Source organism: Bombina bombina, chromosome 1, assembly GCF_027579735.1.
Source record: "Bombina bombina isolate aBomBom1 chromosome 1, aBomBom1.pri, whole genome shotgun sequence".
Lineage (NCBI taxonomy): Eukaryota > Metazoa > Chordata > Amphibia > Anura > Bombinatoridae > Bombina > Bombina bombina.
In genome coordinates, this window is record NC_069499.1 from 1,551,965,588 (window position 1) to 1,551,991,027 (window position 25,440).

At 39.1% G+C, this 25,440-nt stretch overlaps 1 protein-coding gene across 1 annotated transcript in view; it reads right to left on the reverse strand.

Annotated features, from left to right (window-relative positions):
• Positions 1–25,440, reverse strand: part of GALK1 (galactokinase 1) — a 153,018-nt gene that overhangs the window by 120,413 nt on the left and 7,165 nt on the right. The window contains exons 2-5 of the mRNA XM_053722148.1: positions 23,699–23,888; positions 23,431–23,550; positions 22,492–22,627; positions 10,251–10,432 (exon numbers count right to left, since the gene is read on the reverse strand). Of these exons, the coding sequence (XP_053578123.1) occupies positions 10,251–10,432; positions 22,492–22,627; positions 23,431–23,550; positions 23,699–23,888 (628 nt within the window). The remainder of the gene's footprint in view (positions 1–10,250; positions 10,433–22,491; positions 22,628–23,430; positions 23,551–23,698; positions 23,889–25,440) is intronic.

The following is a 25,440-nucleotide window of genomic DNA, read 5'->3' on the forward strand; positions in this document are numbered from 1 at the left end:
TGTATATAGTGCCCATTAGTGATATTACTGAATACCTCACAATGTTACACCTGGGTACCCTCTTGTATATAGTGCCCATTAATGATATTACTGAATACCTCACAATGTTACACCTGGGTACCCTCTTGTATATAGTGCCCATTAGTGATATTACTGAATACCTCACAATGTTACACCTGGGTACCCTCTTGTATATAGTGCCCATTAGTGATATTACTGAATACCTCACAATGTTACACCTGGGTACCCTCTTGTATATAGTGCCCATTAGTGATATTACTGAATACCTCACAATGTTACACCTGGGTACCCTCTTGTATATAGTGCCCATTAGTGATATTACTGAATACCTCACAATGTTACACCTGAGTACCCTCTTGTATATAGTGCCCATTAGTGATATTACTGAATACCTCACAATGTTACACCTGGGTACCCTCTTGTATATAGTGCCCATTAGTGATATTACTGAATACCTCACAATGTTACACCTGGGTACCCTCTTGTATATAGTGCCCATTAGTGATATTACTGAATACCTCACAATGTTACACCTGGGTACCCTCTTGTATATAGTGCCCATTAGTGATATTACTGAATACCTCACAATGTTACACCTGGGTACCCTCTTGTATATAGTGCCCATTAGTGATATTACTGAATACCTCACAATTGTTACACCTGGGTACCCTCTTGTATATAGTGCCCATTAGTGATATTACTGAATACCTCACAATGTTACACCTGGGTACCCTCTTGTATATAGTGCCCATTAGTGATATTACTGAATACCTCACAATGTTACACCTGAGGTACCCTCTTGTATATAGTGCCCATTAGTGATATTACTGAATACCTCACAATGTTACACCTGGGTACCCTCTTGTATATAGTGCCCATTAGTGATATTACTGAATACCTCACAATGTTACACCTGAGTACCCTCTTGTATATAGTGCCCATTAGTGATATTACTGAATACCTCACAATGTTACACCTGGGTACCCTCTTGTATATAGTGCCCATTAGTGATATTACTGAATACCTCACAATGTTACACCTGGTACCCTCTTGTATATAGTGCCCATTAGTGATATTACTGAATACCTCACAATGTTACACCTGGGTACCCTCTTGTATATAGTGCCCATTAGTGATATTACTGAATACCTCACAATGTTACACCTGGGTACCCTCTTGTATATAGTGCCCATTAGTGATATTACTGAATACCTCACAATGTTACACCTGGGTACCCTCTTGTATATAGTGCCCATTAGTGATATTACTGACTACCTCACAATGTTACACCTGGGTACCCTCTTGTATATAGTGCCCATTAGTGATATTACTGAATACCTCACAATGTTACACCTGGGTACCCTCTTGTATATAGTGCCCATTAGTGATATTACTGAATACCTCACAATGTTACACCTGGAGTACCCTCTTGTATTTAGTGCCCATTAGTGATATTACTGAATACCTCACAATGTTACACCTGGGTACCCTCTTGTATATAGTGCCCATTAGTGATATTACTGAATACCTCACAATGTTACACCTGGGTACCCTCTTGTATATAGTGCCCATTAGTGATATTACTGAATACCTCACAATGTTACACCTGGGTACCCTCTTGTATATAGTGCCCATTAGTGATATTACTGAATACCTCACAATGTTACACCTGGGTACCCTCTTGTATATAGTGCCCAATTAGTGATATTACTGAATACCTCACAATGTTACACACCTGGGTACCCTCTTGTATATAGTGCCCATTTATGTTACTGAATACCTCACAATGTTACACCTGGGTACCCTCTTGTATATAGTGCCCATTAGTTATATTACTGAATACCTCACAATGTTACACCTGGGTACCCTCTTGTATATAGTGCCCATTAGTGATATTACTGAATACCTCACAATGTTACACCTGGGTACCCTCTTGTATATAGTGCCCATTAGTGATATTACTGAATACCTCACAATGTTACACCTGGGTACCCTCTTGTATATAGTGCCCATTAGTGATATTACTGAATACCTCACAATGTTACACCTGAGTACCCTCTTGTATATAGTGCCCATTAGTGATATTACTGAATACCTCACAATGTTACACCTGGGTACCCTCTTGTATATAGTGCCCATTAGTGATATTACTGAATACCTCACAATGTTACACCTGGGTACCCTCTTGTATATAGTGCCCATTAGTGATATTACTGAATACCTCACAATGTTACACCTGGTACCCTCTTGTATATAGTGCCCATTAGTGATATTACTGAATACCTCACAATGTTACACCTGGGTACCCTCTTGTATATAGTGCCCATTAGTGATATTACTGAATACCTCACAATGTTACACCTGGGTACCCTCTTGTATATAGTGCCCATTAGTGATATTACTGAATACCTCACAATGTTACACCTGAGGTACCCTCTTGTATATAGTGCCCATTAGTGATATTACTGAATACCTCACAATGTTACACCTGGAGTACCCTCTTGTATATAGTGCCCATTAGTGATATTACTGAATACCTCACAATGTTACACCTGAGGTACCCTCTTGTATATAGTGCCCATTAGTGATATTACTGAATACCTCACAATGTTACACCTGGGTACCCTCTTGTATATAGTGCCCATTAGTGATATTACTGAATACCTCACAATGTTACACCTGGGTACCCTCTTGTATATAGTGCCCATTAGTGATATTACTGAATACCTCACAATGTTACACCTGGTACCCTCTTGTATATAGTGCCCATTAGTGATATTACTGAATACCTCACAATGTTACACCTGGGTACCCTCTTGTATATAGTGCCCATTAGTGATATTACTGAATACCTCACAATGTTACACCTGGGTACCCTCTTGTATATAGTGCCCATTAATATTACTGAATACCTCACAATGTTACACCTGGGTACCCTCTTGTATATAGTGCCCATTAGTGATATTACTGAATACCTCACAATGTTACACCTGGGTACCCTCTTGTATATAGTGCCCATTAATGATATTACTGAATACCTCACAATGTTACACCTGGGTACCCTCTTGTATATAGTGCCCATTAGTGATATTACTGAATACCTCACAATGTTACACCTGGGTACCCTCTTGTATATAGTGCCCATTAGTTATATTACTGAATACCTCACAATGTTACACCTGGGTACCCTCTTGTATATAGTGCCCATTAGTGATATTACTGAATACCTCACAATGTTACACCTGAGTACCCTCTTGTATATAGTGCCCATTAGTGATATTACTGAATACCTCACAATGTTACACCTGGGTACCCTCTTGTATATAGTGCCCATTAGTGATATTACTGAATACCTCACAATGTTACACCTGAGGTACCCTCTTGTATATAGTGCCCCTTAGTGATATTACTGAATACCTCACAATGTTACACCTGGGTACCCTCTAGTATATAGTGCACCATTAGTGATATTACTGAATACTCACAATGTTACACCTGGGTATCCCTCTTGTATATAGTGCCATTAATATATTACTGAATACCTCACAATGTTACACCTGGGTACCCTCTTGTATATAGTGCCCATTAGTGATATTACTGAATACCTCACAATGTTACACCTGGGTACCCTCTTGTATATAGTGCCCATTAATATTACTGAATACCTCACAAAGTTACACCTGGGTACCCCTCTAGTATATAGTGGCCCATTAGTGATCTTACTGTATACCTCACAATGTTACACTCTGGTACCCCCCTCTTGTATATTGTGCCCATTAGTGATATTACTGTATACCTCACAATGTTACACCTAGGGTACCCTCTTGGTATTAGTGCCCATTAGGATATTACCTGAATACCTCACAATGTAACCCTGGTAACCCTCATGTATATAGTGCCCATTAGTGATATTTACTGAATACCTCACAATGTACACCTTAGGTACCCTCTTGTATATAGTGCCCATTAGTGATATTACTGAATACCTCACAATGTTACACCTGGGTACCCTCTTGTATATAGTGCCCATTAGTGATATTACTGAATACCTCACAATGTTACACCTGGGTACCCTCTTGTATATAGTGCCCATTAGTGATATTACTGAATACCTCACAATGTTACACCTGTGTACCCTCTTGTATATAGTGCCCATTAGTGATATTACTGAATACCTCACAATGTTACACCTGGGTACCCTCTTGTATATAGTGCCCATTAGTGATATTACTGAATACCTCACAATGTTACACCTGGGTACCCTCTTGTATATAGTGCCCATTAGTGATATTACTGAATACCTCACAATGTTACACCTGGGTACCCTCTTGTATATAGTGCCCATTAGTGATATTACTGAATACCTCACAATGTTACACCTGGGTACCCTCTTGTATATAGTGCCCATTAGTGATATTACTGAATACCTCACAATGTTACACCTGGGTACCCTCTTGTATATAGTGCCCATTAGTGATATTACTGAATACCTCACAATGTTACACCTGGGTACCCTCTTGTATATAGTGCCCATTAGTGATATTACTGAATACCTCACAATGTTACACCTGGGTACCCTCTTGTATATAGTGCCCATTAGTGATATTACTGAATACCTCACAATGTTACACCTGGGTACCCTCTTGTATATAGTGCCCATTAGTGATATTACTGAATACCTCACAATGTTACACCTGGGTACCCTCTTGTATATAGTGCCCATTAGTGATATTACTGAATACCTCACAATGTTACACCTGGGTACCCTCTTGTATATAGTGCCCATTAGTGATATTACTGAATACCTCACAATGTTACACCTGGGTACCCTCTTGTATATAGTGCCCATTAGTGATATTACTGAATACCTCACAATGTTACACCTGGGTACCCTCTTGTATATAGTGCCCATTAGTGATATTACTGAATACCTCACAATGTTACACCTGGGTACCCTCTTGTATATAGTGCCCATTAGTGATATTACTGAATACCTCACAATGTTACACCTGGGTACCCTCTTGTATATAGTGCCCATTAGTGATATTACTGAATACCTCACAATGTTACACCTGGGTACCCTCTTGTATATAGTGCCCATTAGTGATATTACTGAATACCTCACAATGTTACACCTGGGTACCCTCTTGTATATAGTGCCCATTAGTGATATTACTGAATACCTCACAATGTTACACCTGAGTACCCTCTTGTATATAGTGCCCATTAGTGATATTACTGAATACCTCACAATGTTACACCTGGGCTCCCCTCTTGTATATAGTGCCCATTAGTGATATTACTGAATACCTCACAATGTTACACCTGGGTACCCTCTTGTATATAGTGCCCATTAGTGATATTACTGAATACCTCACAATGTTACACCTGGTACCCTCTTGTATATTGTGCCCATTAGTGATATTACTGAATACCTCACAATGTTACACCTGGGTACCCTCTTGTATATAGTGCCCATTAGTGATATTACTGAATACCTCACAATGTTACACCTGGGTACCCTCTTGTATATAGTGCCCATTAGTGATATTACTGAATACCTCACAATGTTACACCTGGGTACCCTCTTGTATATAGTGCCCATTAGTGATATTACTGAATACCTCACAATGTTACACCTGGGTACCCTCTTGTATATAGTGCCCATTAGTGATATTACTGAATACCTCACAATGTTACACCTGAGTACCCTCTTGTATATAGTGCCCATTAGTGATATTACTGAATACCTCACAATGTTACACCTGGGTACCCTCTTGTATATAGTGCCCATTAGTGATATTACTGAATACCTCACAATGTTACACCTGGGTACCCTCTTGTATATAGTGCCCATTAGTGATATTACTGAATACCTCACAATGTTACACCTGAGTACCCTCTTGTATATAGTGCCCATTAGTGATATTACTGAATACCTCACAATGTTACACCTGAGGTACCCTCTTGTATATAGTGCCCATTAGTGATATTACTGAATACCTCACAATGTTACACCTGAGTACCCTCTTGTATATAGTGCCCATTAGTGATATTACTGAATACCTCACAATGTTACACCTGAGTACCCTCTTGTATATAGTGCCCATTAGTGATATTACTGAATACCTCACAATGTTACACCTGAGTACCCTCTTGTATATAGTGCCCATTAGTGATATTACTGAATACCTCACAATGTTACACCTGGGTACCCTCTTGTATATAGTGCCCATTAGTGATATTACTGAATACCTCACAATGTTACACCTGGGTACCCTCTTGTATATAGTGCCCATTAGTGATATTACTGAATACCTCACAATGTTACACCTGGGTACCCTCTTGTATATAGTGCCCATTAGTGATATTACTGAATACCTCACAATGTTACACCTGAGTACCCTCTTGTATATAGTGCCCATTAGTGATATTACTGAATACCTCACAATGTTACACCTGGGTACCCTCTTGTATATAGTGCCCATTAGTGATATTACTGAATACCTCACAATGTTACACCTGGGTACCCTCTTGTATATAGTGCCCATTAGTGATATTACTGAATACCTCACAATGTTACACCTGGGTACCCTCTTGTATATAGTGCCCATTAGTGATGTTACTGAATACCTCACAATGTTACACCTGGGTACCCTCTTGTATATAGTGCCCATTAGTGATATTACTGAATACATCACAATGTTACACCTGATTACCCTCTTGTATATAGTGCCCATTAGTGATATTACTGAATACCTCACAATGTTACACCTGGGTACCCTCTTGTATATAGTGCCCATTAGTGATATTACTGACTACCTCACAATGTTACACCTGGGTACCCTCTTGTATATAGTGCCCATTAATGATATTACTGAATACCTCACAATGTTACACCTGGGTACCCTCTTGTATATAGTGCCCATTAGTGATATTACTGAATACCTCACAATGTTACACCTGGGTACCCTCTTGTATATAGTGCCCATTAGTGATATTACTGAATACCTCACAATGTTACACCTAGGTACCCTCTTGTATATAGTGCCCATTAGTGATATTACTGAATACCTCACAATGTTACACCTGGGTACCCTCTTGTATATAGTGCCCATTAGTGATATTACTGAATACCTCACAATGTTACACCTGGGTACCCTCTTGTATATAGTGCCCATTAGTGATATTACTGAATACCTCACAATGTTACACCTGGGTACCCTCTTGTATATAGTGCCCATTAGTGATATTACTGAATACCTCACAATGTTACACCTGAGTACCCTCTTGTATATAGTGCCCATTAGTAATATTACTGAATACCTCACAATGTTACACCTGAGTACCCTCTTGTATATAGTGCCCATTAGTGATATTACTGAATACCTCACAATGTTATACCTGGGTACCCTCTTGTATATAGTGCCCATTAGTGATATTACTGAATACCTCACAATGTTACACCTGAGTACCCTCTTGTATATAGTGCCCATTAGTGATATTACTGACTACCTCACAATGTTACACCTGGGTACCCTCTTGTATATAGTGCCCATTAGTGATATTACTGAATACCTCACAATGTTACACCTGAGTACCCTCTTGTATATAGTGCCCATTAGTGATATTACTGAATACCTCACAATGTTACACCTGAGTACCCTCTTGTATATAGTGCCCATTAGTGATATTACTGAATACCTCACAATGTTACACCTGGGTACCCTCTTGTATATAGTGCCTATTAGTGATATTACTGAATACCTCACAATGTTACACCTGGGTACCCTCTTGTATATAGTGCCCATTAGTGATATTACTGAATACCTCACAATGTTACACCTGGGTACCCTCTTGTATATAGTGCCCATTAGTGATATTACTGAATACCTCACAATGTTACACCTGGGTACCCTCTTGTATATAGTGCCCATTAGTGATATTACTGAATACCTCACAATGTTACACCTGAGTACCCTCTTGTATATAGTGCCCATTAGTGATATTACTGAATACCTCACAATGTTACACCTGGGTACCCTCTTGTATATAGTGCCCATTAGTGATATTACTGAATACCTCACAATGTTACACCTGGGTACCCTCTTGTATATAGTGCCCATTAGTGATATTACTGAATACCTCACAATGTTACACCTGGGTACCCTCTTGTATATAGTGCCCATTAGTGATATTACTGAATACCTCACAATGTTACACCTGATTACCCTCTTGTATATAGTGCCCATTAGTGATATTACTGAATACCTCACAATGTTACACCTGGGTACCCTCTTGTATATAGTGCCCATTAATATTACTGAATACCTCACAATGTTACACCTGGGTACCCTCTAGTATATAGTGCCCATTAGTGATATTACTGAATACCTCACAATGTTACATCGTTGTCATTTTTTTTAATAAATAAATTTACTACAAACTTTCAGGATTTGTAATGATTTTGATTTCAAAATAAAAGACAAAATTGTTCATCCATTTAAGTCTTATCAGCAGGATTTAAAGAGACATAAATGGGCAAAAAATGTTCTTATGACTAACTGCATTGTATTATTGCTCTGTTATATATACAGTAACTATATAACCCCTAAAAAGGAATTAAACACATAGTTAAAGTCAGTTTCAGAGAAGCAATGCACTACTGGGAGCTAGCTGAAAACATCCAATAACAAGAAGCTTATGTGGGTAGCCAATTAGCAGCTAGCTCCCAGTAGTGAATTGCTGCACCTCAGCATACCTAGGAATGCATTTCAAAGGATACAAAGAGAACAAAGCAAATTTGATGATAGAAGTAAATTTGAAAGTCTAATAAATTTGTATACACTGTCTAAAACTGTATCTTTGCCTTCAATGTCCTTGTAATATAGAATGGTTGAGCAAAAACTATAAAAACAGGAAAATTTAACTCTTAAAGGGACACTAAACAAACATTTCTGTTGTGTTGCTAAACAACAACATATGAGCCAAGTCTAACAATTTATAAAATAAATTCAAATCTTGTTTGCTGCAATTGTATTTCAGGAGCCAAACCCCAACCACCACTAACCTTATCTGCAGAAGACAACACTAGCTATAGTCGTTATGTTAGTACAAAGTGCATTTTATTGCAGTCCTTATCTATATCATGTAGCAGGGTTAGCCTAGACAAGTCAGCCGTTACAATGAGAAAATCCACAAATTACATGGAAAGGAGGATAAAATTAAAGTATATTGCAAAGATTTGTTTACTACGCCTAACTAAACTTTTTATATTAAAAGGGACACTAAACACTTTGAGATGGTAATATAAAATGATAAATTGTTTATATTAAAAAAATGCAATATACTTTCATTATTTTTTTTTTGTCCCCTTTTCCTGTAATTCTATTCTGAAATTATGAGCTATTCAATTCCTGTTAGAAATGGAAGTGCAGAACACTGTTATAGTCCACATAGCCATTGGCTGCACACTCTAATGACCTATTTATAACTGTCCCTAATTGGCCACAGCAGAGAAGCTAACCTAAGTTACAACATGGCAGCTCCCATTGTTTTATAGACACTAAAACTTTATACATATTTTGTCAATATGTAAAAATAAACAGCTAATTAAACTTTAAATAATGCATCTACATGTGATTCTCAGACTAATCTTTTCTTTGAATGCATCATTCTCTCTAGCATTTGTTTAGTGTTTAATGCCCCTTTAAAATGTCAAGGTTTTTACTGCCCCTTTAACTGGTAACAGAGCTACAGTAGCTTTTCCAGTGGGATGTTACTAGGGTACAGCTAACAGCAGACATACGTTTCAGCCCAAAATGGATCTCACCAGTAGAACTGCAGAGCTATCCCTCTAATGCGCGGTGTGCAGTGCTTCCAGGTCTGACTGTCCCTATAAACCTAAGTAAGGCACAATTTACACTATAGTATAGCTATTTAGATACAACTATAGATATAACTAGCGCTCCATATATATTTAGTCATTCTTTTGTCTCTGTGTGCTCAGTATTACACAATTTAGGCTACTACTAGAATTTATTGGCATTTGGAATGAGAGCACAAGTTGAAATGTATCACGACAATAGTAATATTTTATAACGTTGACATAACCATGTCTAGCGAGTACACAGTACACATATTTATATGCAGGAACTGTAGAACCTCTGCAATTGGCCGGCTTGTACAGCAGATGACAGGTAGGTAGACACACAAAGAAGGGCACTTACTTTCTAGGTCTTCTAAGCTGGCATCTCTCAGGGATTCCTTTCCAAGGGCCTTTGCAGCCTCCTCACACTGCCGCCTGCGGGTTGGGTACTCACTTCCTGTGAGCTCATGCCGTACGTTTGAATTGGTGATGAGCACAGCCAGTCCAGGGTCGGAAAGGGGAAGAGGAGTGACCTCTAATGACCTGGGGGTGGGACGTGATACAGGAGACTGATGTAAGAAATTCAAACGGGTACAAAAGTATTTTAATCTTCAGCTGATGGTTCACTCACACTTAAAGGGATATTAAACAGTGCTACTTTGCTAAAAACAAATATGTTAAATCAAAGTAAATATAAAAAAGAAAAAGGTTGTGTAAAAAACAGCAAATAACTTACTTGTTTTCTTGCTTAAATAGCCCCCAGTGTTTTAAGGACTGAAGATTTTCAAAACCCAAGTTCTGGGCATGAGCAAATCTGACTCTCTGTTATCTAGTCTATTCACTAGCCTAGACGTTTTCATGCTAAGATAAACCTTCCTGCAAATGCCTCATCCTTCTTGTAGGGCTGTGACAGGAAGCACAAAAGTAGTGAAAAAAATAAAAAAATAAAATGTAAATCCTTTTAAATAGGTGAACAATACATATTGCAATGATTTCTAATACGTATAAGCAACTGCTTAGTGCTTTTTATTACAACAATGAAACAGACTGTTTAATATCTCTTTAAAGGGACAGAAAAGTAAAAATTAAACCTGCATAATCAGCAGGTTCACCTTTCTTCACAGGTTTATACCCCACAGGCCCGAAGCCACCACCCCACCCTAAGCTAAGACCTCCCCTAGTGTTAACCCAACGCCACCTATGTGGTTAAATCCTGGTGACATGGCGAATAGGATATCTAACTATAAGCACCTTATCTACCCCTCTCCAATACCTTAGCAAAACTGACTTAACATCCCATGCCTTAGAGAATGGCTCACTTTTTTCCCAACAGTAATGACCCCCCTTGAGGATTATGCAGGTTAGCTAAAGGTGGTACATAAAGGTTATGAAAGCCCTTCCGTAGATGTGGGCCCCTCCAAAATCCAAACCCCAAACCTCATCACCCTCCCCCCCATTTATAAGCGCTTGAATAAACGCTTATATAAGAGTAGTTCTAGGACTCTAAAGTTAGCGCCCCTAGAGCTACCCTGAGCAGCGCTATTACGCACTAGTGATTCTCCAATTTGTGACAATGAATGTACGATACAGATATGTTTTTCTCTCTCTTCTACCTCTTTCTCTCTCCTTCCGCTCCTTCTCTACCTTTCCTCTTCCCCCCCCACCCCAACAGGTTAAACGAACAGACATCCACCGAAACCCTTCTGAAGTTGACCCATGGCGGAGTTAACAATAGCTACCTTAAACACAAAAGGACTGAATACTCCCACGAAACGGAGCCTACTGGTAAGGTACTTGAAAAAAAATAAATCGATGATTGCATACATACAAGAGACACACTGGACTGACCCGTCCCCACATACACTCAGATCCACCCTATACCCGATCTGTGAGACGGCCTCCTATACAAACAAAAAAAGAGGTGTGGCCATACTTATAAGACAGGACGTCAAGTATACCCCTATCACCATAGACAGAGACCCGGAAGGCAGATACCCGATACTCGTCTGCTACTTAGACGATACCCTATACACCCTAGTTAATATCTATGTCCCTAATACACATCAGACCCCATTTTTGAGACACTTAGTGGAGAGAGTGGACCAGTTTTTGAGAGGTACCGTCCTCCTAGGTGGCGATTTTAATGCAGCCTGGGATCCCTCACTAGACAGGCGGACAGGTAAAGACCCAGACCTTGATAGAGGAACGTGGCTTTTATCTAAGAGATTTCGTAACCTTATAATGAGACATAACTATTTTGACATCTGGCGATGCCTGCACATGACGGAGAGGGACTATACCTTCTATTCCAAGGCAAACCACTCTTATTCTTGTATTGACTACATGTTCACGGACTCATGGACCCTAGACAAAACTTGCTCTGCGAGAATCGTAGTGTGCCCGTGGTCTGATCATGACATGCTGATTGTCAGCATAAACCCGCTCCCCCCTGATAGTAACTTACGTTCGTGGAGGCTAGCTGACTATCTGATTAAAAACCCCTGGACTCAACAGACAGCGACTGATTTACGGGACTTTTTCAAATGGAATGACACCAAACAAACGACGGACACTAACTAATGGGCGACTTTGAAGGCTTTCCTTAGAGGTACTTTCTTAAAAAGACCGGCACAGTTGAGGCGGGACAGAGGTGCCACTTTGGTGCAACTTTTTGGAGAGCTTAGGCCCCTAGAACAACAGAATAAACTGCACCCGACCGTACTTTGGCTGGTCGTATTGGACAGCTTCGAGCTGAGATCACGACCAAGGAGAAGGCCCGCATGCAGGAGTCTATACTCACATTAAGGAAACTGTTCTACTATCAGGGAAACAGGGCAGATAGATTATTAGCTACTAAACACAGGGCTAGAACCAAAACTACACAAATTCAAAAGATAACTCACCTAGGCAAAACCCTCCATGCCCCTAGGGATATAGGAGGCCTTTATGGCCTACTATAGAGACCTGTACAATCTGGATACCTCCCCACATACTCCTAGAGTGAATTTGCACTCCGTTACAGCCTTTCTCTTGTCCCTAAACCTCCCTAGCTTTGATGCAGATAGGGTGGACCACCTTGCGAACCCCATAACTCACTCAGAAATTAAAGAAGCTATTAGGTCACTTAAACTACACAAGGCCCCCGGACCAAAACTTACGCTAATGTCCTCATTCCATACCTGCAGCGTCTGTTCACTGAAACCTTTGAAAGCGGCTCCCTACCTCGAGAATTCCTAGAAGCCTCCATATTGACTATACCAAAAGAGGGTAAAGACCTGTCATTGTGTCAGAGTTACCGGCCCATATCACACATCAACCTAGACATAAAGATTTTCTCCAAGATATTGGCCACTAGATTGGGGCAGGAGCTCCCGGATTTAGTCCATAGAGATCAAGTAGGCTTTGTGATAAATTGTCAGGGCACTGATAGCACACGCCGCTTATTGAATGTTTTTGCAGAGGCTAATAATTCCGAAAGCCCCCTTCTCACCCTGTCGTTTGATGATGAAAAGGCGTTTGACAGGGTGAGATGGGACTACCTCATGGCGGTCCCGAAAGCTGTGGGCCTTCCTGAAGGCTACCCCAGAGCAGTGGGAGCTCTCTACTCTGGTCCGACAGCCAGAGTTAGAGGTTTGGGATTCTGTTCCCCTCCTTTTGACCTTAGGAATGGAACCCGGCAGGGTTGCCCTCTTTCCCCCCTCCTCTTTGTGCTAGCTATTGAGCCGTTAGCTGCCACCATTAGGGAAAAAAGGATATTAAGGGAATATATATACATGGGATGTACCAGAAGCTCAGCCTATTTGCAGATGATTTAACTGTCTTCCTGACGAACCCAGACCAATCTCTCCCTTGCCTCCTTGATCTTTTTGGTGAATTGTCCTATTACAAACTCAATGACACTAAGACAGAAGCCTACCCATTACATATCCCCACGACCCAACTATGTACCTTACAGAGTCAATATAAGTTTAAATGGAATTTGAAAGGAATTAGACACCTAGGTGTCTTCCTCTCACATGACTTTAAAAATGTAGTAACGACTAATTATGATCTTCTCCTTCAGAACCTCAAACAGACACTAACACTCCCTAGATACAAAGAAATTTCCTGTATGGGAAGAATATCTGCATTCAAAATGATGCTTCTCCCGAAACTCACTTATCTATATAGTAGATCCCTTCCTCTGCAACTCCCCAACACATACCTAGACAACTTCCAATCAATATGAAACAGATACGTTTGGTCGAACTCACGCCCACGTATAGCAAGTAAAATATTGCAGGCATCAACAGATAGAGGAGGACTGGGCCTCCGAACATATTATGAGGCTGCCATGCTTACGCATATAGCAGGCTGGGGTACCAGAAGGGAACCTCCCTGCTGGTATGATATTGAACAAGCTACCTTACCCCATGGTATCCTACTGTCAGACCTGATATGGACCCCACAACACTGTAGACTTCTGGCCTCTCCACCGAATCCGGTGATAAAACACTGCCTCTCCATGTGGCATAAATTGCGCCACTCCCCTCAGGTAGCCCATTACCTATACATGGTATACAGGGCCTTCTTAAGGGCCAACCGGACTCATGCTCCTCTGGCTGGTCTGCTCTCTCCATCACAACCATACAAGATATGCATATCAGGGGTACTTGGGCCTCAGGCCCTGAGCTTATTTCACACTTCAAGATCCCACGCAAACTGCACTTTGAAGTCACCCGCATTAGATCTCTAATACATAGTTGGAATTTCCTCAAAACCGAACCGCGTAACTCAACAATATGGGAATCTAGGTGGAAGACAGGAATACAGGACCACAGACCACTCACGACGCATTACCAATGTCTACTAAACTGCCCTACATTACAAAAGACACACAATATATTAGCTTGGGAAAAAGATCTAGATAGAGTATTTGATCCCCAAACTTGGATGAAAGCAATAGCCAACACCAGACAGACAATACATAGTATAACGTTTTTCGAATTGTTCTACAAACTCTTAACGAGATGGCACTGGGTCCCCAACAGGGTACATAGATTTTCCCCAGATACCTCGGACAGGTGCTGGAGGAGATGCGGCCGTTGAGGATACAATGTCCACACTTGGTGTCCTTAACCTGGTTAAACACCTCTCTATACCTGTGAGTTGGGGCCCTGAGACTTGCTTGCTGCATCTAAACATGTCTAAAAACCCGAAACCCCAGAAACAGCTCCTTATATACACCTTTTAAATGTCCACCAAACTTGCTATAGCAAGATGCTGGAAACAACTGAATGCCCCTACCTTAGGTAAAGTCCTTGAGATTATGTCTCATGTTAAAATGATGGAAGAGGCGGTCTGTATAAATAGGGGAACCATAGACCTACATACTACCACATGGGCCCCATGGGAGGCACTCCCTCAAAGAATGATGTCTGAAGTCTAAATCCATTAATTGCTACCCTACTTCCCTTCCCCTTCCTCCCTACCTTTATCTTTTCTTCTCTCTCTCTCTTCTTCTTTACTTCTACAATTTTTTCTCTACCTTCGATACCTATTCACATGATTGCCTTTGTAACTGTATCTCATCCCCTCAAGAATAATGAGAGGTGAGACATGATACTATACAATATATCTCTCGGAATATCTAATAATGTGACCCAATGTTTCTTTTTAGTGTTTAAATTATACTATCTTTGTTCATGGAGCAGTGGTTTACAGCTCCTACAAGTTTTTAATGGACACTCCTCACCGCAGAGACAGACACAGAGACTGTTAACAACCCTTATGAGGGTCCAGAAATTTGTAAGAGCCCTATCAAAATAAAAAAGCCCCCCCCCCAAAATAAAAAAAAACCCTAGCCTAAACTATCAATAGCCCTTAAAAGGGCCTTTTGCGGGGCACTGCCCCAAAGAAAACAGCTTTTACCTGAAAAAGAAAATACACACAACCCCCCCCCCCCCAACAGTAAAACCCACCACCCTATTGGCTGATCCAATCAGACAATAGGATTGAGCTCGGATTCTATTGGCTGTTCCAATTTGGGCAGCAATAGAGCTAAATACCCCTTTAAGGGCAATGCCCATCCAAATGCCCTTTTCAGGGCAATGGGGAGCTTAGTTTTTTTTAGTTAGGGTTTTATTTGGGGGTTTGGTTGTGTGGGTGGTGGGTTTTACTGTTGGGGGGGTTGTGTGTATTTTCTTTTTCAGGTAAAAGAGCTGATTTCTTTGGGGCAATGCCCCGCAAAAAGGCCCTTTTAAGGGCTATTGGTAGTTTAGATTAGGCTAAGGGGTTTTTTTTTTTGGGGGGGGGCTTTTTTTTATTTTGATAGGGCTATTAGATTAGGTGTAATTAGTTTAAAGATCTTGTAATTTGTTTTTTATTTTCTGTAATTTAGTGGGGTTTTTTTGTAATTTAGCTAATTTTATTTAATGTATTTAATTGTATTTCCTTTAGGTAATTTATTTAATTGTAGGGTTAGGTTAGGTGTTAGTGTAACTTCGGTTAGGTTTTATTTTACAGGTAAATTTGTATTTTTTTTAGCTAGGTAGTTAGTAAATAGTTATTAACTATTTAGTAACTATTCTACCTAGTTAAAATAATTACAAACTTGCCTGTAAACCCTAAGATAGCTACAATGTAACTATTAGTTATATTGTAGCTAGCTTAGGGTTTATTTTACAGGTAAGTATTTAGTTTTAAATAGGAATTATTTAGGTAATAATTGTAGGTTTTATTTAGATTTATTTTAATTATATTTAAGTTAGGGGGTGTTAGGGTTAGACTTAGGTTTAAAGGGTTAATAAATTTAGAATAGTGGCTGCGACGTTGGGGACGGAAGATTAGGGGTTAATAAATGTAGGTAGGTGGCGGCGATGTTGGGGGCAGCAGATTAGGGGTTAATAGGTATAATGTAGGTGGCGGCGGTGTCCGGAGCGGCAGATTAGGGGTTAATAAGTATAATGTAGGTGGCGGCGATGTTAGGGGTGGCAGATTAGGGGTTAATAATATTTAACTAGTGTTTGCGAGGCGTGAGTGCGGCGGTTTAGGGGTTAATATGTTTATTATAGTGGCGGCGATGTCGGGAGCAGCAGATTAGGGGTTAATAATATTTAACTAGTGTTTGCGAGGCGGGAGTGCGGCGGTTTAGGGGTTAATATGTTTATTATAGTGGTGGCGATGTCGGAAGTGGCAGATTAGGGGTTAATAATTTTATTTAAGTGTTTGCGATGTGGGAGGGCCTCGGTTTAGGGGTTAACAGGTAGTTTATGGGTGTTAGTGTACTTTTTAGCACTTTACTTATGAGTTTTATGCTACAGCTTTGTACCATAAAACTCTTAACTACTGACTTTAAAATGCGTTAGGAATCTTGGAGGTAGAGGGTGTACCGCTCACTTTTTGGCCTCCCAGGACAAACTCGTAATACCGGTGCTATGCAAGTCCCATTGAAAAAAGACTTTAGGAAATTTACGTAAGATGATTTGCATTAAGGCCAAAAAGGTGTGCGGTGCCCCTAAACCTGAAAGACTCGTAATACCAGCGGGCGTAAAAAAGCAGCGTTAGGACCTGTTAACGCTGCTTTTTTACCTTAACGCAAAACTCGTAACCTAGCCGTATATTTGTACAATCTACACTATTGTATCTAATTTTTACAGGTACACTCAGAATCGTATAGGAAGATATAAGAAATATCTAGAATTTAACCTGTGGATTCTATTTGAGAATCACTTCCATCAAACTAACACTTTGTATTTTTCATTTCTCACTTAACTTTTTCCACATTTTTTCACCATTCCTCTGGTTTATTTTTCATATTTTTCGATTTTTTTCATTTTATTTTTCACTTCACTGTGAATACACACTGGAACTTTTTTACAACAATATATTTTTTCCACACAGGATTTGCTTTATACAAAGTTGGTACCAATGATACTTCATTTTTGGACACATAATTATATCACCCTCTTTTTGGACATTTTATTATTTTTCTGGACACTACAGCTGGACTTTGTCACTGATTGTTTATTATATTTGCCTAGTTCATTTCGGGATCATATCATCATTTGTAAGCTTACACCTGCTTATTTGTTATCAGCTCAACAGATATCATGGATCCATGATGATATTGTGATTTTATTGTATTCATTGCATTTTATTGTTTATCCTTCTCGACTGTGATTTCATTTCTATGTGATTTTACTTTTATTTTAATGTAATAAATACACTTTTCTACTATACATTTTCCAGCTAGATAACACTAGCCCTCCAAGTGGTCCTATTGTCCACATTAGGCACCTTGAATATCTCACCACTACCTCGGCCTTTCATTTAGGCGCTTTGTACATTACACCACTGTCTTAATTCCTCATTTGGCCGGCTAGGAGGCCTTTGTACACAGCTAGAGGTTAACTTCCGGGACGCTTGGTCTAACTTTCCCTATCTTTTACAGTCTAATTTTACAGGCTTAGCTTGAGATTTTCCACTGCAACATTAAGAGACCAGTTAAAGGGCCATAATACCCAAATGTTTAAACACTTGAAAGTGATGCAGCATAGCTGTAAAAAGCTGACTAGAAAATATCTCCTGAACATCTCTATGCAAAAAAGAAAGATATTTTACCTCAAAAGTTCCTCAGTAGCCACCTCCCATTGTAAAGGATTTCTAAGCAGCATATTAGTATGTCTGTCCTGGGACAGCTTAGGGGATGAGCCTCGTGAACTCTCATATTATTTCACCAATCAGGTAAAGGAAGCTTACTATGAAATCTCATGAGAGTTAAGTCAAATCTCATGAGATCACAGTAAGAGTTCATGACCTCAGCACTGCTGATGCTGATTGGCTGCTGTTCATTTCTTCATTTTTTTTTTATTTTTTTTTACCTGCAGCTGGGAGCAGCTGAGTATAACTTTTTACACAGAACTTACTCTGCTGAGCTGAGGAGACTGTGAGGTAAAATATCTTCCTTTTTTACATAGAGATGCTCAGGTGATATTTTCCTGTCAGCTTTTAACAGTTATACTGCATCAGTTTCAAGTGATTTAGCATATGAGTATTATGTCCCTTTAATACAGTAGATTTGCATAGTCAACAAATGCATGATAAAAAGACAATGCAATAGCACTTAGTTTGAACTTCAAATGAGTAGTAGATTTTTTTCTGACAAATTTTAAAGTTATGTCTATTTCCACTCCTGTGTCAGGTGACAGCCATCAGCCAATCACAAAAGCATATATGCATATAGCCTGTGAAAATTACTTACAACTTGGAACTTAAAGGGACATGAGAGGCACATAGATTATAAATATTTTTGTTATCACTGATAATACGCTAGTGTAATAACTTTCCCAATACAAACTAAGGATCCAAGCTCCGCCCCCTCCACTGTGTTATTGCATTCTAGATGAGAACAAACCATTGGCCTAGGTTTATGTTGACAGGGTATCATTTAATGCCTTCTTAATATCAATTTCCATCTAGTTGATTTTAGACGGCTCTCTATATATATTAATGGATATTTCACCTACCCTTAACGACTTACCATTTGAAAGGGTATAAACTTTATATCTAGGATAAACATTGGGTATTGGAGTTTAACCACATTGGTAGACCAGATGACCCGGTATTGTAAAATATTAGCGTTCACACCTTGTTGGTCCAATATTCATCTTTATACTAGGTTAAATATTGGGTATGAGAGTTTAGCCACACTGTTGGACTAGATGACCCGTTATTGCTAAATATTAGGGTTCATCCCATGTTGGCCCAATGTTCTTTTCTATTCATGTGTGTTTTTTATCATAGAATTCATGGCTGACAATATACATATTGCTTATTGTTTATGTATTATATCCATAGTATTACATGATTACATCAGAGTATATTATACCTATGGATGAAATATAGGACTGTTAGATACACCTTTAAGGGGACACGTCACTATGTAGAATAGGTGATATTAGAAAATAGGGTTTGTAGGTTTAGTGTCTGGGCTAGAGCATTTGCTAAAACAAGACATTATGTGGTTAAAATGCATATACAAGTGTAATTAATTAATCAATTAATATGGCAACCAATGGGGAGTCGCTCATGGTTTTAAGTAGTTTGTTTTAGAACATGAAGCAAGCAGCTACGAATACGGCATTCGCCGAAACGTGTCAGCTGTTGCTTTTGTGCTGACTTCCATTTGAACTTTTGTATACAGTCTGTGCCCCAGGCTTTTTATATGATACTAATACAATTTCAAGCTTTTAAATATCTCCCGGCTGGTGCTCCAATTATTCTGTGCTCTGTGAATTCTTGCACATGCTCAGTAGGAGCTGGAGACTCAAAAAGTGTAAATATATAAAAAGACTGTGCGCATTTTGTTAATGGAAGTAAAATGGAAAGTTGTTTAAATTGCACGTTTTATCTGAAACATTACAGTTTAATTTTGACTTCAGTGTCCCTTTAAGTTTCTTTATCTTAACCCACTCGTTCCAAAATAATTTAATACTACCTTACTCATAAGCAAACTATTTAAATATTTAAGCATGTTACTACACAAAATCAAGGTCAATTTCCTAGTCAATATGTAGTATTTACCACTTGAAGGGAATTAAAGTGTCAAATCGATTTACGGGTTACGGGCAGTGTTCCCTCTAAGGCCAGTTTTTTGTGAGTGGTCCAGCAGTTAAACAGTTACAAAGGGAACCATGCCTTGCAGTCTGCATTGTGCAGTGTTTGATAATTGCCCTAATTAACTGTTTCACTGCTGGGCTGCTCACAAAACTGGCCTTAGAGGGAACACTGGTTACGGGTAAAAAAAAAACTTTATCCAAACTGGTTGGGACCGGAAAAGGTTTGAATTTCGTAATAGTCTGGATTTTGGAATATTTGTATATTTTAATTTATAAAATGGGATCAAGTGTAAACAATATCTTATGTCATTTAGTCAATATTTACATGTCATAATACAGCTTACACGTGCAGCCTAAAGGTAAGTTTTCTATTATTTTAAATACTTTTGCCCTCAGGAAGATAGTACAGTACTGTAATCAGAAAGGTATTATAGACTAATTTGCATTTTAGAACATATAATCTCTGCCTGCATCTTTATTTTTTTTTAAATTTTTTTGTCTTTCTGGTGAGAAAAGTTATCATTTATAATAATTTTATTTTTTTTAAAATACTAATGAAAAAGTCTGGATTTCATAATTCTGGATTTTGGAATTCCGGATTTGGGAATATCTATCTGTATTATTTTTTTAACTATACATCTATTTAAAAAAACAAAACTAAAAAACAAACTTTACTGTGCACGTTATCCACCAAACATACACTGATAATTAAATATGGTAATTATTAGCTATTTCTGATTAAATTAATTTTAAACATCAAAAGTTACTGTAATCTGTCTACCTGCAAAGTGATCTTGAAAAGACAAAGCTATAAAAAGACACACAGCAATAATATTGTTAGACATAAAAATAAAGTACACAAAAATAATTATTGTAACCCCTGAAACTGCACCATACTTATGAAAGTAATTTAAATATGAAAAAAAAAAGCCTTTCAAAACATGGATGGCCAACTCGTTGCCCTCTGCACTAGTTTAAGAGGCCCCAGACAAGAAGTAGAACTGTGAATGTTTGCCATAGCTGTTGTGGTCCCTGGAAAAAGCAGAACTAAAATATACGGGGTTGGGGACATTTGGTTAGTGAGCAAACTAAAATTAGCCCTCCGATGGAACTCTGCAACATTATTTAAATCTGGCCCTGTGGCACTTTACACTTTTAGGAAATATATTTATTGTGAATTTAATATCCATAAATTAATATTCTAAAAATATTGATGCGGCCCATTGATGTTAGGAAGAAAAGTAATCATATTTTTAGTGGGTCAATCAGGATACATATTTCTTTCTCATTCATCAGAATTTTGTATGGATAGGGATTTCTAATTTACAAGATCGACGGTAGAATAGAGAACAAATGTCTCGTAAACGGTGTATGCAGGTTTGAGATGTAAATGTTATGTCTCTCCTTGTCTAAAGGATAGAGACTAAAAGAATAAGTTAATCAGTGATAGGCCTTTTATACATTGGACTCTAGTTATCATGGTCTGGCGGACCTGATCCAACAGTGCGGATCAGGTCCGCCAGACCTCGCTGAATACGGCGAGCAATACGCTCACCGTATTCAACATTGCACCAGCAGCTCACAAGAGCTGCTGGTGCAACGCCGCCCCCTGTAGACTCAGCAGGGGGGTGTCAATCAACCCGATTGTACTCGATCGGGTTGATTTCCGCCGATGTCTGTCCGCCTGCTCAGAGCAGGCGGACAGGTTATGGAGCAGCGGTCTTTGTGACCGCTGCTTCATAACTGCTGTTTCTGGCGAGTCTGAAGGCTCGCCAGAAACACGGGGCATCAAGCTCCGTTCGGAGCTTAATAGATATGCCCCATAGGGTTAAGTGTAATGATGAGGTCCTGCCTATCCAGACTGAGGGAACAGCTGCCTATTTTGTGAATAATTTTACGATAAATCACAATCTCTCTCTCTCTCAACTAATGATTTTTACTTTTATTCTTGTGTTCATTAAATACACAAATGTATCAAATGGCTGATCCTTATCCCAGACTGACCTGCAATCAATAAGAAGGGCGTGTCCTTCCCTCCCCATCACAGAAATGAACTGGTCCATAATGCCACAGGGCACTCCAGCAAACGTGTGCTCCGCTGTCTGACAGGCGAGAGCCTTCTGCACAGCATCTCCATCGTCTGGGCATATAAAGGCAACAGGTAAGTCAAACATCAGCTGGAAAATGAAAAAAAGAAAGAAACAGAGAGACAGAAAGCGGGAGAAAGAGAGAAATAAAGAAAGAGCATCAACTAATCTTATTTCTGTTATTTCATCTTTAAACTTTAGTTTTCCATATAATTGTTTTTCATTAGTGAGGCCCTTGGGGTAATACAATATAAAACTTTAACGGATTGACTCCTTAAAGAGCTGTAAATAAAAAGCAGGATTCACTTATATAACAACTTATAAATAGTAATAAATCCTGCTAACTAGCCAAAGTCCATATGCTAGTGAGACAAATAGTGTCGCTGATACGCTAAGTAGCATAAACTTCCACTTGGTTAAACGGTGGTTAAAACATAGCATTTGTTGTAAATACAAATAGTAAAATGACGAACCTGGATGGCATCAGTTTTAAGCATAGACAAGCCACTGACCCCAATACTCACCATCTGACGCGCTTTTCCAAAGCTGTTTCAAAAGGGGTCAGAAGTTTGTCTATGCTTAAAACTGATGCCATCCAGGTTCGTCATTTTACTATTTGTATGCACAGCAAATGCTACGCCTTTAACCAAGTGGTAGTTTATGTTACTTAGCGCATCAGCGGAGCTGCTTGTCTCACTAGCATATAGACTTTGGCTAGTTAGCAGGGTTTATTACTATTTAAAAGTTGTATTACAATATATAGAAATAATTAGTGGAGTTACATGAATTTAAGGGATGTCTCAGAACAGAAAAGGGTTTGAATTGCTGTTTTTATGGGGGAGTGATCCGTACTAACCTGGGCAGAGCTGCTGCAGAAACGTATACGTAGCGACTTCTAGAGAAGCAGAGCTGGACAATCCACCACCCAAAGGAACGCTAGAGACAATCGCAGCATTAAAGCCAGGGACAGGACTAGCTGGCAAGATGAGAAAACACAATTTAATGTGATAATCTATTTTGTATCTTTTATAGGTTTCATAAACTGATACAATAGCATAGTAAAAAGGTGAAGAAATCTGCATATAATATGGAATAACCCTTCACAACGTGATACATTATCTTACCCCTATAATGCTGGATCACCCCCTTCACGTAGTTAGCCCAGCTTGGGGTGCCTGGAGTAAGAATTCTACCATCATGGGGGGCTTCAAAATCCACCCTGTGTGGCTCATCTGTTCCCTCAGCTGTAGTCACTATGGAAATGTTCCCATCATTTCTCGGTGACCCCACTATGACTGTGATGAGGGGGAGAGCCTTAAAAGGAACACAAGATCACATACCTTGGATTACACAGACAGGCTATAGCCACACATATCTACAGAGAAACCTGACACTTAGAGAGGGAAATCACAATGCCACCAAACCATCTATCTAATCGTGTCCACATAAATTATTCCGGGGTGACAGATGAAGCAAAAAAAAATAAATGCCCTGAAATAAATTAGAAGCAACATGTTCAGCTAGACAGTTGTTTCTTCACATAATATAAACACACTTTAAGGGTAGAGGAAATTAGATTTAATCTCCAGCATCTTAAAAACATTTTTTTCCACTTTAAGAGCAATCAAATTGTGAAACTTGTTTCCTAAGGAGTTAGTGCATGCCCTAGATAGAATTCTGCCTAAAAAAGAATTCAGAGATATGACTGCTTGTGTTTAGTGGTTTAGCTTTCTAATTGTATTAATGTAAATTAATTGGCAACTTCCTGTTGTAAATAATTTAAGATCTGTATAGGTCGAACTTCTGTTTTCTTTCAACCTCATCTACTATGGTATTATGTAAAGTGGCTTACTGGCACTGACATGAGAGCTCACACTTGGATATAAAGAGCAAAAATGATTACTAAATGTTGGCGAGATTGTGTCAAAATACACAAACACTAATTAGCCTAATTAACAAACGTATACAAAATTAGAGGAGCTTGTAAGACACTGTATTGACTGCAAGAATTAATGTTTAAAGTGTGTTCCTTGCTAACATTGGTCTCCCCAGTAAAGTTTCCCTTTCCACCATTTCATTTTGTGGGAGACATCTCACAACTCACAGTACAGCCCCTCTTTTTAGAGACTTCCCTGAGGGCAGCTCCTGTAAATGTCAGTGTGGTTTTTCATGTCTAATCCAGCAAAGTTTTGATAATTGCGCCCATACAGAATTATATTTTAATATTTGTGTTTGTCCTTCAAGTCTAGGGCCTGATTACAAAACCTCTCACTCACACAAGATTATATTAAATGATCCTCCAGCACTGCAAGGTCCCTAGTGAAATTCTAAAAAGGCAGATTTTTGCTTTAGTTCTCCAAGGGGGGTTCTCTGCATTTCTGTATGTGAAGGAGAGACAAGCCCAGTGCAATATAGTGCTGCATAACATGACAGTTCTGCTGTTTTTACACTTTGTGCTTTGTATTGTATATTAACTGATGTTAACACTTTTGATACCGACCATAAAAATATCAAAATGTCAACAGTTTTAGGTGTATTGTAAAACAGTCTTTATTGCTGGAAAAATCCTCAAAGGTGATCCTCAAATGAAAGAAAAGGGCAACATAGCATAAATCTATTTACAATGGATTGCAGTATCACAACAGAGCCGGTCCTAATCACATGATAAAGAGATAAAACTAGCTTTAGGGTAAGAACTCAACAAACAAATCTTCCAGGTAGCAGCATACAAATTTATTAAAATGTTTAAAAACAGACAAACATCACTCGGGGTATAACAGCCCAGGTTTACACTCATATAGTGTGTTAAAGTCCTTCAAATTAGAACTTTTGTTTACTCTGGGTAATAAAGCCTTGCCGTATATCA